This window comes from Patagioenas fasciata, chromosome 2, assembly GCF_037038585.1.
Source record: "Patagioenas fasciata isolate bPatFas1 chromosome 2, bPatFas1.hap1, whole genome shotgun sequence".
Classification (NCBI taxonomy): domain Eukaryota; kingdom Metazoa; phylum Chordata; class Aves; order Columbiformes; family Columbidae; genus Patagioenas; species Patagioenas fasciata.
In genome coordinates, this window is record NC_092521.1 from 88,787,577 (window position 1) to 88,803,826 (window position 16,250).

The 16,250-nt window shown below is 42.1% G+C and overlaps 1 protein-coding gene across 1 annotated transcript; it reads left to right on the forward strand.

Moving 5' to 3' along the window:
* The first annotated feature begins 8,124 nt into the window (after positions 1 to 8,124).
* LOC136098042 (serpin B12-like) lies at positions 8,125 to 15,311 on the forward strand. The gene is made up of 7 exons (XM_065831083.2): positions 8,125 to 8,298; positions 9,925 to 10,038; positions 10,386 to 10,517; positions 11,388 to 11,505; positions 12,743 to 12,885; positions 14,585 to 14,755; positions 14,876 to 15,311. Exons 1-7 carry the CDS (start codon positions 8,128 to 8,130, stop codon positions 15,278 to 15,280), a joined length of 1,254 nt encoding a protein of 417 aa, XP_065687155.1. The 5' UTR covers positions 8,125 to 8,127; the 3' UTR covers positions 15,281 to 15,311.
* The last annotated feature ends 939 nt before the right edge of the window (positions 15,312 to 16,250 follow it).

The window sequence follows — 16,250 nt, forward strand, 5'->3', positions numbered from 1 at the left end:
TTTGGGTCCGGGGCAAGGAATTGCATGGGAGGACATGGGAAAACGTGTGTGGGAGCTTGTGTATAGAAACACTTATGCACTGAAAGGTGTTGGTTACGATGGAGAAAGTGAACATAGCTGAGGACTTGCTCAGATTGCCAAGGTGCTCCACCTCACCTTTCAACAGAGCATTACCATCCAGTGATGGGTGGTGGCCCAGATGGAAAAAAAACAAGCTGTGACTGGCTTTTGCAGGCAGTTGCAAACTGCAGTATTATGTGCCTAGTCATCTTGTCACTTGCTCACATGCACAATCATTGCCCACTTCCCGCTTCCAGCATTTTGTAGAAGAGAAGGGATACATCTTAATATCTTGTGGTGACAAAAGTTGTTTGTGGGGAAGAGCAGTTTGGTTTTGAAGCTTGAACAGTGCTATGTAGAGCCAATTGGCCCCACTGGAAAAGTGGTACAGTTTTAAACCCCAAGTGTACCCTAAGGGCCTAGAAAAGACAAAATTCGCACATACATTGACATTTCCTGAGGCAAAGAAATCAAATGATGTCAAAAGAGTTCCGAGGGAACATATGTGCACAGCAAGTGAAGTAAATCAGTGGAGGAACAATGTTAATATAGGAGGGAGGGAGGGAGGCAGAAAGCACAAAGATTGGAAGAAGGAAAGTCTTGAAAGATGCTCAGATATACTTAGACTGCCACCGAAAAGAGGCCAGGACTCATAAAGGCAGAACAAGAAAATATATATGATAAGACAGTGTGAAGAAGTGAATAAATTGGAAAAAAAAAACCCCAAACATAAATATACAAAAAGGACTGAGGAAAAAGACTAAGAAACACTACAGAAACATACAGGAAGGAAAAAGAGAAACAGAAATGAGTGACAGATGGAAGGAAAAAAGTGAGAAAAAAAATAGGTGTAAGAAGAACACTAATTTTATCAGTTTATCTTGTAGTGTTTACAAATCCCTCTTTTTGGGTGGGCACTGGAGCCTGGGCAGCTGGGCTGAAACCTTGGCAGAGGAGCAAGGAACAGCAAAGCTGGTGGGACTGCACCTGAGGATGAGGGTGGCCCGTCTTCAGCACTAGAGGGGAAGTGTGGGAAGGGCAAGATAGTGCTGAGAGACCTTCTTCCTCTTTCCTTCTTTCTCCCCTCACCATGTCTGAATTCTCAAATATCCTATGAATCCAAAGCCAGTTATATGCTTTGTGGGAAGAAAGAAGAGGTGAGAAAGGGAAGACAGAAAATTTTCAGGGTTGTGGTGGACTGACCCTGGCTGTACACGAGATGCCCATCAAAGCTGCTGTCTCACTCCCCTTCCAAGGCTGGACAAGGAAGAAATATAGAAATATAGAAACCTAGAATAGTTTGAGTTGGGAGGGACCTTTAAAGGCCATCTAGTCCAACCCTGCTGCAATAAGCAGAGACATCTCCAACTAGATCAGGTTGCTCAGGTTGTCCAGCCTGGCCTTGATATATACAAAAGGCTTTTGGGTCAAGATAAGGACAGTGAGATCACTCACCAATTACCATCATGTGCAAAACAGACTTGACTTGGGGAAATTAGTTTAATATATTACAAATTAAATTGGAGTCAGGTAATAAGAAATAAAAACCAAATCTCAAAACACCTTCCCTCTGCTCCTCCCTTCTTCCCAGACTGAACTTCACTCCTGATTTTCTCTACCTCCTTCCTCCCCACCCCCTGACTGGCACAGGGAGATGAGGAATGGAAGTTGTGGTCTGTTCATCACACGTTGTCTCTGCTGCTCCTTCCTCCTCAGGGGAACGGCTCCTCACACTCTTCCCCTGCTCCAGCCTGGGGTCCCTCCCACAGGATACAGTTCTCCATGAACTTCTCCTATGTGAGTCCTTCCCACAGGCTGCAGTTCTTACGAACCGCTCCAGTGTGGGTTCCTTCCACAGGGTGCAGTCCTTCAGGAACAGACTGCTCTGGCACCTGGAGCACCTCCTGCCCCTCCTTCTTCACTGACCTTGGTGTCTGTAGAATTGTTTCTCTCACATATTCTCACTCCTCTGTCTGCCTGCAGCTGCTGCTGCATAGCAACTTTCCCCCGCTTTTAAAATATATTATCATGGAGGCACTACCACCATTGCTGCTTTGCTTGGCCTGGGCCAGCAGCAGGCCTGTCTTGGAGCTGGTTGGCATTGGCTCTATCAGACATGGGGGATGCTTCTAGCAGCTTCTCACAGGAGATACCCCCGCTACCAAAACCTCACTGTGTGAACCCATTACAGTTGCAAAGCCACTTGCAACCCTAAGGGACTTAATTTTGACCCCTGAGTCCAGCTGCCATAGCCCAATGTTGCACCTGAGCTCAGTGGTGATGTTTAGGGGTTATCAAACATTGGGTTGGTGCAGCTCTGCGCTTCTCATCTTTTCTATCTCACTTTATGCTGGAGATGTAACCTATGTGAACAGCCACTCCTGGCCTTTTATTCTGAACTCCAATGATTTAAAAGAATACCCCCTGGCTGGGGATTCCTGTTAAGTTCAAGGAAATACTTCTTCCTCTCTTTAATTAAGCTCCTTCCATACACATAAAGCTGACTTCTTTCCTGATGAAGATGGCTGTAGGCAAGATAAAGCTCATGCATTTCCCATTCATTTGCTCTATCTCCGCAAGCAAGTTCAGGTTCAAACAAGGCTTCTCTGAAACCTGGCATGAACCCTGCACACACGTGTGTCCAGCCCAGCCCCACCAAATTTGAATGGGACAGTACACAGAAGTACGGCCACGGATCTCTAGGGTTAATGCCCAGTTTTCCAGTTGAGGGTGAGTTGTCATTTCAATCAGATGTCGCCAGCAGATATTGCCTACCTAACTTGTTGGGCAGCTTTGAGAGAAAAGCTATTAGCATATAGCCAGATATAAGTTTCCCAGTCTTCTGCAGGAAACTTCACATTGATGGCATTTGCATTCAATTGCAACATGTTGCTATCATCAGCAATTGGTCAGAGGCTGAACTTTCCCACAAGAGAGTGGAAGGCTTTTGTAATACAGTATTCACAAGAACATGCTCCAGAGCTCAGCTGTTGTGCTTTTCATTTAACCTCTTCAGGCAAGAAGGTAAAAAATTATCATTTTTTTTCTTCCCCAAAATAACTTGTGGGTTTTTTTTTTGGCAGATCTAAAGTAGTCTACAGGTTGTTAAAGTAAACATCATGTTACAGATGGGACAAGAGGGGGAGATACCTTTACAAGCTACAGGCAGCAAAACTGCTAAAATTCAGGTAGCTCAAGAACTCACACAAAAGGAGCTGGTCTTCAGTGTGAAGTAGATGGGGAATTTAGGAACACATGTCCAAAGCTATGAATCTAAAGATTCCTGCCTACATTTCACAGAGTTCTGAATATGGAATTTCCCCAGGACCTCTCAGCCATCCATCTAATTGCCACAGGACTGATCAGCTCAGTAGCTTATACCAGAAAGCAGATGCTTTTTTGCCTGGGTCTCCGTGAGAGCTGAAGGGCAGTCTCTTTCAGAGCGCCTCTACCCACTCTGATAGAAATGGGATTCACATGGAGCAATGGTGCTGATGACCTGAGCGAACTCACCCACAAGGTGGGAGATATGGGTTAATTTCCCTTCTTTAGTCAGTTTTCCACGGCACAAGAAAAAGCCTTGAAATGTTGACTAGACAAGAGAGAGGGCATGCAGTTGTCAGACTGGGTGCTTAGGTTTTTCCCCTCTACCCTGATCCCTGCTGCTAGGGGTTTGTTTATATTCTTAAACAATGACTATACAAAATAGGAAGGGTGGAGTGGCAATCAGATTTAGTTTTCTTAGTGGGGATGCTAGTCTTCATCATTGAGATATTACCTCTTGGGTTTGGCAATGATGTTTAATAGCTTGCTGAGAAGCCTATATCAGCATAGCAAATAACTTGCCACTATAGGGCCTATAAGAGGTGAATGTACATTCATGTCCATTTATGCAGGAGTAATTGGCCTAGAAAGAGGTACAAAAGATACATACTGAAGGTACAGATGCAAAATAATAAAAGCAGTCAGAAGAAGCCCTTTCTGGCATAAAAGTAGGAGCCTGAGAGGAAGAATTTTTTAGAAAATGAACTTGTTAACATTTCCCTTGAAAAGTTTTTTTGTACTGAAATGCATTGGTTTTTAATTTAAAGCGTCTTACTTTGGAAATATTTTGTGTCTTATGGGGATGATTAGAATTTTGGTGTTGTACAAAATTTCATTTTTCTTATGTGCTGTTTGTCACTTTCACTCCAAATCAGCACAGAAACACTTGGAAACTTCTTTTTGTATGAATGGTCATGAAAAACAAGAAAGTAACTTCTACCAATCATAGATTTTTCATGTGAGGAGACAGTATTATCTGGCATGTGCTCCTTTTTAGGATAGGCATATGTCTTTTCTGCCAATTGTCTCCTTTGTATATGAGAAAAGAATGTTCATTGAAGAACCTTGGTGGGAGGCAGATTGAATAAGTAAAACATGCAATGAGAATTATCACGTGGCATCAGGGAAAACAGGTTCCTTCTTGCTTTACCTTGTAGTAAATACAGAGTTACCTTAAAAACAAGGCTGTAGCTCTCTTAGCCTCCCCACTTCATTTACTGCTGCCTCCTGTTGACTGCATAATATAATCTAATACACCTACTAATTAGGATAGCTTTGAGCACAGCTTTTTATTCTTTGGGAGTTTTTCTCTTGATTTTATCTACCCTTAGCCAAAAACAAACTGTAAAGAGAGAACAGATCATGAATGGTTATAGAAAAGGAGTGTTCTTCCTTTCACAAAGGCATGGAAGGAGATTGTTATCTTCTCAGCCTCGTTGGTACACAGTGGTTTTCTCTGAAGGAAGCTCTTTTCCTGAGTAGCTTCTTGCTCACATAGAAGAGTGCCAGTGATTTCCATCTGCTGGACTGTGTTGAAAGCTATTGAACCATCATGCAAAGCACCTCCCTTCATCAGCTGTAAAGCCCCAACCCTTCTTGCTGTATCTGCACTACTGCTAATGTTCAGTGCAGGTGCTTTGGTTAGAGCAGAAGAGCAGCTATGATCTTCCTGATTTCTGCACTTCTTTCCATCTTATATCTTCTCTCCTTACCACTGCAAAATCTTTTAAAAATAATGTTACCATTTCTTGTCCACTACTTAGGTGTTCTCCAAACTCCACTGTCTCTCAGCAAATAAAAAACTTCACTGATTTCACAGACTTTACACATGGCTTTGTGGTGTAGAATCATTTATACGCTTGTGTCTACCCGAATTTAGATTAAGGAAGTTTGCTAAATCCTTTCATTCAGCAGTATGAAAGTTCTTCCACCAGCTCACATCTCCCCTGTTTTGCTTTGGGTTTCCAGGGCATCATCTCTCTATGTAGTTCCCACTCACAGAACTATGGAGATGGCCACAGTGTTTGCACCTGGACATCACCATGAGGACAGCTTGCTGCTTTTTCTAAAGGAGTAGCCACCTTGATAGGACGGACACTTGCTTTTAAAACCTGTTCCCATTTCCAGGGTTCTCCCTCCATGCTTGGCAGTCAGTCCTGTCCCTGCAGGGTGGGGTGGAGGTGCCTCTTTCCTTCTGAGGATGTTTATTAACTCTATTTTTCTCCTTGACTCATTCTGAGGTTTGGGCACACCTACAATATGCCTCACGACCTACATTCACCATGAACCATTTCACAGCTCCATTTCAGATCTTTCAAGAGGTGTGAAAGTGGAGCAATACAAACTTCAGCACTAAAGAAGCACTGTCTTGTTTTAGAATGTTCCAAATAGTAGGTAATGAAGGTGGAAGAAAAAGACATTGCACTAAATAATAACTTCTCTTGTGGAAAGATGACGGTGTTATTAAAAGGAAAATGAAAGGCACAGACATACAGAGGCACAAAGAGCAAAGCTAGAACAGCTCTTTTCAGAATTAATGAGATATAACTCATCTTTAATTTGTTTGTTCAGAGAACCTTTGGGGTGTTTCACCTCTGTTTTGCCCACTGGTATTAGGTTTTTATGTGAAGTACTTCTGGACTTCAGGGTAAAACAAACATCTCAGTATAAAACAGATATGAACTTCTTTCAGCATTGCAGGTTCTATCCACAGAGCATGAGTCAGAACCATGATGAAACACTGATAATTGCTGTGCTCTTCAAGCTAGTAAAAAGGCAAGAAACAACTGCATTTGCCACACATGGCACCTTCATATATTAAGCAACTTGACTTTTCAGCTCTTCCAAGCCACTGCAGCAATCTGTTTTTCCTGTGGGCTGAGTTCATACCCAGCTAAGGTGGTTTGCATAGACAAATGCTGCATCTCAGCTTATCCACATCAGCTCTCTGAGTTCTGGTAATTTCTGGCACCCAAACCCAGCTTCTCATGTAAAGTTTGTGTCTGGCTCGTGGCTGAGCAAGAGGTAGCATGCCCTCTTCGCCATTGAGGACAATGCAAGAAATTTTGAGTAGCTCTTGGAGTAAAGAGAGCTCTGTGCAGGGCGGACTCTGTGTGTGTGGTAAAGGAGCTGGGGCCTCCATGGGTGAAAGGAGTGGCAGGGGATCATTGGCTGGGAGGGGATGGGGTTCCCCAACACCAGGCAGCCCCTTCTCAAGAAGGCTCTAGCCCCTCTCAAAGTGGCTGATGGACACCAACAGCCCAGGACGGGACGCACAAGAGCTCTGCTGATGAAAAGTCCTGAAGCTCAGCTTTGCACCAGCGTTTTGTCGCCCTTAGCTTTCTGGTGACACAGGCTTGAGTTCCTCAAATAACTTGGACTTGTGGTTTGCAGCAGATGGGGGGCGCAGGGCTGAGAAGGAGCACCTGCTGTGCCATGGCTTTTTGTAGACAGTGGATATAACCAACTGGCTGTGCACTCACCCATCCTCTCAGTGGAGAGGAGATCTGGTAGCTTGCTATGGACGCAACCCATGCTTGTCCTGGTGCAGGCAGAAAGCTAGAGCCATCCAAATCTGTACTGTGGGAGACATGAGAGCCTTCCCTCCGTATTGTGGCTCTATATTTTCCCCTAAATAAAGTACCTTTCTGGAACACAGGCCACAGCTACTCATCTCTATGTTTGCAAGCAGGCAAAAGCTTTGCTTTTCACAAGTTTTTCTGGTGTGCTGTCCAAAATATCATTTGTTTAACACTCCAAGTGATGCGGGGATTTTTGGAAATAATGATTGCAGAAAAGCTCATGTGATCTCACTGGCATTCACACAACAGCTTTACAATTCTTCTCCAAAAGGACAGAAAAGGAGTTTCTAACCCCCTTCTTTTCTAGATGGCCTCCTGCTTGTAAGGACCAAGCTTGAACTTGTTCCCAGCTTCTTCGCAGAGCAGATTTGATGTAAATGCCCCACAGGAAAGATATCAGACTGTTATCTTTCTAGTGCAAAAGAAAAGAGTGACATAGATCTTGTCATATCATTGAGCAGGAAATTACAGTCTTCTTTTCAGGGCAGTTGAGCTATTGGTTTGTTTGGAAATTTTAGTTGTTAATCCTACTTGAATCTGTGGCTCCTGGAAAACTCATGAGGAGGGAAAAAGTATTTCAAACTGTTCGTTTCCATATGTAGTTCAGTCTCCATGGCTGTTAATGACCCGTTTTCATACATGAAAACATTAATAAATAGTGATTTTATTGTTATAAACCTGTTGTTTGAAACCTTCATACCACAGCTCTGGTTACCAGACGTGGTAAGCCATAGCTTCTGTCACTAAATTTCTGTCACCAATTGAATGTTGTTACAAGATGAAAGAGCTGATATAACTGTATACCTCAAACCAGTTTGGAGAAGGAAAATGTTAATCCACAGGTCACTGATTTCAGTGTCATGATCTGAAATAAGACACTCCATAGGATAAAATAGAAAAATGGTCCTTTCTGAGGAATTCGCATATGTTGTGAGCATGGGTCTGTTTTCCAGACCTGCTGTGTCCTTGCTGTCGAGCATGGACTGACAGATGTGTGCAAGGTTGGCTGTTTCAAACTCTTGGAGTTTGGCATACTTCTATTATTCAGCAAGGAGTTATGGGACAGTCTCAGAGCAGACAGATGCTTCACAGTGTGATCTAGCTAGGCAACAAGCTGCATTAAATTTCTTCTTTCTTTTGTGCTCCAGTCAGCAGCTGCTTCATGATGGACCCCATTTCTAGATCAATTACTGAGTTTTGCCTTGATCTCTACAAAAAGCTCAGCGGAAATGCAAAGGACGCAAACATTGCCTTCTCTCCAATGAGCATCTCTGTTGCCCTGGCCCTGGTCCATCTAGGTGCAAGAAACAACACTGCTACTCAGATAGAGAAAGTAAGTATTAATGAAACATGCCGAGATGCTTCCATATTGCTTGCTGTTCCCTTAATGGAAATGTCGGGCATTCTAGCATGACATATGTCTGAGGGTCTCATAGAAAACAAGCAAGAGTTCAAGCACAGCTGCTGCCTTCCCAGCTGTGCTTTGTGTGCCATGATCCTTGGCATCTGCTTGTATGAGTCACATCATGCTCCCATGCAGACTCCGGAGCATGGAGCAACAGCTGAATGAGAGGAGGTGATACACCACAGTGGGGCACTCTGGCTTTCCCCATACCTGCTGCCAGAATGTGGTTCAAAATTACAAACAGACACTTCCTCTCATGGTTGCTATAAGAATCCTGAAAGTGTGAGTCTGTGTGGGTAGTTGCAGAAACCTGAAGTAATTGCACCTGGGTGGCTGGAAACATTAGCTCACTTATCACTTATGATATTCAGAAGTCAAAACGTCTCACCTGCAGAGCTCACAGGGACCCAGGTGTGCAGGGAGGGGGTGAAGAAGGCCACCCCTTCAATTGCTGAAACTTTGCTTCGCACAGTGCAAGTTCTGCTATCTACAATCTTTCTTTTCTTGTTTGTGCCCATGAGCAGTAGAAGACCAATAATCCTAAGGCAGTGGTTCTTGTCAGTAGCTGGCTCTGTACTGGCAGATCTTCATCTGTTATATCCTAACACTGCCACGTGCACAGCCTGACTGCTGGGTCACCCACAGCCAAGGTAGACATGCCCTCTTCACAAGGTTCCCATGGTGTGGTGGCTTCACCTTGGCTGGTGGCTGCCAGCTGCCCACCCAGCCACTCTCTCACTCCCCCTCTTCAACAAGGACAGGGAGAGAAAGTTAGATGAAAAATCTTGTGAGTAGAGATAAGGACAGAGTCATCACTCACCGATTACTGTCATGGCAAAACATACATAAGTTATTTTGGGGCAGTCTGGAACCAGCTCTGTTTGAGATGAGGGCAGCCTACAATCTCCTTGCACAGAGGCCATCACTGCAGCCCTCTGGCTACCATAACCTTGCCACATAAATCCAATACACAGGGACTTTTGCTTATTTTAGGAAAGCAATGAAGATCCAGTATCCTCAATAAAAAAGAATAAGTCTATGTATAATGCAATATTATTATAATGGAGAAACTTCTGGAAAATTCGCAGCGAGATATTTGCACATTAGAAACAAAGACTGTTTTCCATTAAGAGCACTGTGGTTTTGATGTATTTCCTAAGCTGATGCAAAGATTAAGAATGGTTACAAAAAGCCAGTTTTGGTGTTTTCATATAAAACTATTTTTATCTCTTTGCCTGAAGCTACATTTTGTTTTGAAATATAAGGTAACCGTAGCAATAAAAATACAAATCAAGTGTAAACATTTTGAGGTAGTGGAGAGTAACATTTTGAGGGATTAAGTGCAAGCTCTTCTTGGTTTGCTAGTATAGAAGAGTGAATTTGAACATGAATATATGAACAATGTCAAGTCTGCCATTTCAGCCTGACTGAAGCTGAGAAAATATCTTTCATAAATCTACAGCATTGATGCAGGACAGCATAGCAAACCTTTTAAACAGGGAAAATGCTTTTATCCCAGTTACGGTTGCCATAATTTGGCATCTTCAACTGCAGGTGCTCCACATCAGGAAAGATGCGGGAAGAATGAGCCTTGAATCTAATCTTCAGAGTGCAGCCCTAGAAATGGAGCCAGAACGAAGCCGGGAAAGACAGTCATCCCTCTCACAGGTACATCCTTGGGTGGGGAGCACAGGAGCCTTTTCTTCGCCGCACGATGGGTTGCTAGTTGTGAAGCACTACAGTCTGCCACTGGAGGGAGTCAAGATCACACGAACAAAGTCTGCCTAACGCACTACGAAATGCCTGGTAAAAGCTGTTGCCTTATTAAGGGCCAAGTCTTCCATGAAGCTGATACCAAAGCCTTCAGTGATCTCATCTGAAGGAGGATCAGACTACAAATCTTGAACTAGCTAGATTTAAGAATAGGTACAACAGGAATTAGCCCTATAGTGTAATCCAGTTAACAACGAAAGCTATATAGAGGAATGGTTATGATGTGTTTGTAATATTCCTAGTGTAACAAGGATGGGAACCTTAACCACGAAGTGTTCCAGGCACTGCTTCTACAACTGCAAAACCTCGGTGAAGGCTATGTTTTATCCCTGGCCAACGATCTCTTTATACAACAAGGATTTGAACTCCAGCAGGTAAGTTAACTGTGCCTGCTGACTGCTGTGGCCCTGACCTCATGCTTCCCTGTAACTGCGAGCGTTGCCGTTGCCCCCCCTTGTGTATATTTTGGAGCACTTGATGTGCTCCTTGGAGCCATATCTCCTGGGACTGGTGGGAAAGAGAAAAGATTGTCAGCTTTCAATTATTTTGTTTAAACCTCCCCCCTGCCCCGTGGCTATCAATGACTATAGAGCAAAAAAAAAAAAAAAAAGGACTCTGTTTGCTTTTGGCATATGTTTACACTGAGCCAGAGGTGTGACTACAGCCAAAAATGGCCTGTTCAATCTGTCTGTAAGGTACTTACTTCTGGGTTTGCAAATGGCATTACTGGAGCAGCAGTAAGATTGGAGAGGGCTTGTTACCTGAGAAGTTATATAGCTTAATGCATACAGCTGCTGTTCTAAACTTCTTACTCTTTTCTTGCTGACAGACTGGTCTCTAGATTACTTAGTATGGGTGTGTTGTTAGTCACATCTTTACTTTGCTGTCAATTATTCCTGTTGAGTGATTTGGATACCTAAGTATTAAACAACACATCTTGCATCTTCTCTAATTTTTTATTTTTGTCTGGACCTCAGGTATGCAGTTTTTCATGGGAAGACTCTTTCATGTAGATTTCGTTTTACTTATTTACTTTTTTTGCCTATGCAATAGAATAATTGTCTCTTCTTCAAAGATTCTCTGAATAAACTTCAGACAGTTGATGTTTCCAAAATAAATTTTGCCTTATGGAGTCAACAGGTCCCTCACAATTTCTAAAACAGTTCTGAACTATGGATTTCTTTAGAAAGGGAATAAGTACTTAACAAATTTGACAAATTCATAATCTTTATTTTGCTTTACAGCAATTTCTAACGTGCGCTAAGGAACTGTATGCAGCAATACTGCAAACAGTGGACTTTCACGGTGCTGTTGAAGCTGCCAGAATAAAAATTAACAGTTGGGTTGAAAGTGAGACACAAGGTAAACCAAAGCAAAATCATAGCCATTCTATCACTGCCTTCTTCCACTGCTTCAACAAAAGAAATACTAGGGTATGAAAAGCAAAGACTTGTTCACTTTTCTGGGTGTTCAGTCTGATGCTGTTTAAAGACGATCTTCCTATCTACTGTTGAAATATTAGAGTAAATTATCAGCTAAATTATTTCTGAATTAAAAGTATGTTTGTGATAAAATACTTTTGCATTCCCACCCTTATGCCTGGCACGATAATTGCAATAACACCTATAAGGCTTGACCAGACAAATTGCTTTCACAAACAGCCACAAATGCAGATACAGGACAGCAAAGGATGGAACTTGTGAGCTTCATGGTGAGACTGAGAGCAACCTGGGGGAGGAAGGAGGAGGTAGGACAACCAAGGACCTGGTTATATGTAGAGTGATACCTACGAAGATGAGAGATGTGACCACCAGCAAGACTCACTATCACAAGTGACTGTCAACCAGCTCTTGCCCTTAACAGGCTAGCAGGGGCCATTGTCTCCTGCTGATTAGACTAAACATGATATCCTTTAGTTTTGCTAGGGCTGCTGTAGCAGTGGGATGATAATTTTTTAAATCTTCTGGCTGAACATAAACCAGAACTTACTGTGGGACAGGAAAATAAATTTGAAGGCTTCTGTAATTTCTTGGTTGCCCATCTCCTGACCAAACCTGTCCTTCTGGCAGACTGGCCTGTGATTGATGTGGGAAAGAGCTTTTAACCCCAGTTGGCTCACAGTAAGAAGGCTGAAGGGTCAAGAGCCGCCTTGCACAGTTTTAGGAGCCACCATTGCTCTGGGTGCTCACACAAAGCCTGTGGACTTGCTAACTCCTACTTCAGCCTCTGTGTTGGAAGTCAAAGGCTCCACAGCTGGCTAACTGCTGCTCTTGATGCAAAGGGAAAGATGCCCTCATATAAACTGAAATATATGATTAATGATGCTGCCTCCTTCCCCATGATTTATGTCACCTGGCACATATGTGTGGTCTCTGGCACTGGCAGTTGGCTAATTTGGTGACCCTAATCCCTCCTGCCCTCCCTGGCTGGTAACAGTGCAAAGGAATCTACCATTTGTTTGTCTATATTGTCCCTGTCATTTGAATAAACCAAGAACTGAATTTCTAAGTTTCTTCAAAATTAAGTTCACAGACAAGTAATTGAGTCCAGAGTCATAATGACAGCTAGAAAATAATTGTTTCTTCCAAAATTTCCTTAGGTAAAATCAAGGAACTCTTTGCTCCTGGTGTGATCGACAGACGTGCCGTGCTAGTTCTGGTGAATGTCATCTACTTCAAAGCATCCTGGGAATACAAGTTTGAGGAACAAAAAACAGTACAGAAAGATTTTAAACTGAATAAGGTACATCTACATTCTGTAAATCTTAACATTATTCACCCTAGATATTGTGAGCAATGAAGCAAGCATAACACAGAAGCACAATACCCAGGGCTTAGCTGCCCTGTAAGCACGGTGTGGATGTGCTGGGAACTTAACCTGCTTCTCCTGTTGGGAAGAGGTAGCAGGAGGGTTTTTGACAGAAAAACATAATCTTTACTGCAAAAATGTGCAAGACTCAGAAGTTGCAACAGCTCAGAGTTTTGCTTTGGTGATTGAAAAAGTATTAGCCTTGATTAGCACGTTTGAACATAGTACTCATTACAGGTAGCTGTCATGGATGAAAGCAAATCTGAGCATGCCATTTCAGACAGCCACCAGGGGTCATCGTGGCGTTTATATGTTCACTGTCTTTTAACATTAGCTATGCATTTGAGAGACTAAACAAACAGACAAAACAAACTAGACTACTACAATTACTAGTTTGTAGTAACAAACCGCAAATACACAGTTACAATTTGAAAAAGGAAAAAATATTACAGGGTATTTCAGTTTATTTGTAGTATCTGCAACATTTGAAGGTTGATATTAGATGTATTTTAATTTTAACCTTTTTTTCATACCATAGGGATATCACTAAAGCCTTCATTGTTTTAACTAAGTTATTCACAATATGGTTGCAAAGTTAGTTCTTTAACAAGCACATTCCTCCAACTGTTGTCTGTGGCATTTGAGCCTGACAGATATTATCAGAAATGACTCAGGTTTAGTTCAGTTTTGTCTTCTTTCCATATCTTGTGCAAATATTCTCTTAGTTCTCACCTATAACAAAGTTTAAAAAAACCCAACAGATTTAGGTCTTATCTTAACTTGCAGAGTTTTGTATGGGAAAAAGTGTCTTTTGAGTGTTACTCATAGATGCAAGGAAAAAGTCAGAAAACCATGTATTTCTAGTTATCATGTTGCATTCCATTGTTATGACACCGGTAAGAAACTGTCATGCTGAGTACTTATATGTGTGACTTTAAATCTATATTTGAATACGGATATAGACAATGATCCACAGCTGAGAACATTTGGTGCACTGCTGCAGTAGGAGAAACTATGAGGCAGGGAGAAGCTGCATAGATTTTTCTTCATATGCTAATCCATATTAGCAGGGTTGATTTTCTGAAAATATGTCATCTACCAAAGTTGTTCTTTCACTGCTTTAGAAGATAGCTAAGAAGTTAGCTAGCTGTAAAAGGAAACTTTGAGTCTATACACAGTTTTCAAACAACCTCATTTCAAAAAAGGTGAGACAACAAGATCTAGAACAGCATGTCTGAGAAAGGCTCTTGACCTATTTATTGCTTCCTGTTTAAACAATCAGTCTGATAAATGACAGCCTGATTCTTGCAGTGCTGTTTCTTCTTTATCCCAGTCCGAGTTAGGACTTTCAAATCCAACCAACATCAGCCTGTTTGGAAATGTAACAGCATTAACCAGCTTCACCATCTGATGAATTGCAGGGATTTATTATTTTTTTTTCCCAGAGAATTACCCCCTTTATTTATGCATGCCAAAGCTGATGTCTTGTGTGTTACGGTATATGCAACCAAAAAAAAGAAAAATGTTTAGTCTAACAACAATTACTACTGAAACCCTGACTACTGATATTGCACCTATAAGAAGTTTAAATGTTAAGAGCTGTATTGCTACTGTTTAATTTTCTTTTAAATAGAATGAGAAAAAGCCTGTACCGATGATGTATCAGAAAGGCATGTTTAAACTGGGCTTCATTGAGGAGATGGGTGCTCAGGTCCTTGAACTCCCTTATGCTCAGAAGACACTGAGCATGATCATCCTGCTGCCAGGTGACATGGCTGATGGATCTACCAGTGGGCTGGAGCAGGTAAGGCAGTATGCATCATTGACTATGGCTGAAAGTTGGTTGAATAGAGGTTGGATGAAGATCTAAACTTTTCAAAGCTGTGCACGCATTTTAAGCTTTTTTTTCTCCTCCATCTTCTAGATTGAAAGCACAATGACCTATGAAAATCTAGTGCTGTGGACCTCTTCAGAGCACATGTTTGAGACAAGAGTGGAAGTGTACCTCCCCCGATTCAAGCTTGAAGGCACCTTTAGCCTCAATGAGGTATTAAAAGAGATGGGGATGACTGACATCTTCACTGAATCAAAAGCTGATCTTTCTGCAATGTCATTTACCAATACTCTGATGCTGTCAAATGTTGTCCATAAGACATACGTGGAAGTCAATGAGGAAGGCACCGTAGCATCAGCTGCTACAGGAGCTGTTGCTGTGGCGAGGTCTCTTCCTCTCACAGAGGTGTTTATGGCTAACCACCCTTTCTTATATTTTATTAGATACAATCCTACCAATATCATTCTTTTCTTTGGCAAATTCTGCTCACCTTAAAGTCGGGGCCATTTTTTAACATTGTGAGAAAAACATGGATGAAAATCAGAAATACTGTTTTTTTCTCAGTGCATTCTTAACCCTTTGACAGGTAGTTTCTTTTCAAAGTAATCACTGCAAGCAGTTTAGCTCAGAACCAATCAATTGGATGCTCTGCCACTAGGATTACTGAATTGCAAATACTGATCTGAATCCAGAAAAGGAGTAAATTTTGCCTTAACTTTAGTGGATGTGAATAACACTTTGTTTCCTTGATGCCCATGTATGCCTCTGTATTCCTTACAGTTTCCCAGCCCAGCCATGTAGTATAGTACCCAGCCATGTAGTATAGGGCTTGCAAAGGTGGAATTGGTATGCTACTGTCTGAGGAAAATTGTCTGCAACAATTTTCAGTAACTGCCAATAAAAAAAGAGTAGTCCTTGTTCTGTGTTTTTTGATTCCTGGTCAGCTGGATCTGGGTCAGCAGAGAGGTGATGTAGGGATACTTTTTCTTCATCTGCGTTCTGTAGCTGTGGCAAATCCTTTGCATGGTGGAGACCTGGCCATGCTTATTCCCTTTCCTGTAGCAACTGCCATGCAGTTAATACTTGTTCACAGTAAACAGATCCGTCTTCTGATTATTGTATCACTTTCTCCCCAGTGACATGTAATGATTCTGCCTTTATGCTACTCTGCATTATATAAAAAGCTTATACTAGAAGCAGCTTTGGCTTCATTTATTTGTTTAGATATACGCCTATATCTAAAGTGATGCCTTACCACTTTTAAGAATGATGTGACATATACTCCCTCCATGAGCCCTGGAGGATTTTGTGTGAGTTTTTATTAGTACCATTGATTTTAATAACAGCAGGAATATTCAGTCAGGGAAAAGGGCAGGATCCTGCCCTCATGGACACCTTTAGAAAGGGAGCTGATTACAACAGTAATTATGCACACAGGAGGGCAGGATTTGGGCCCTCTTTAGTG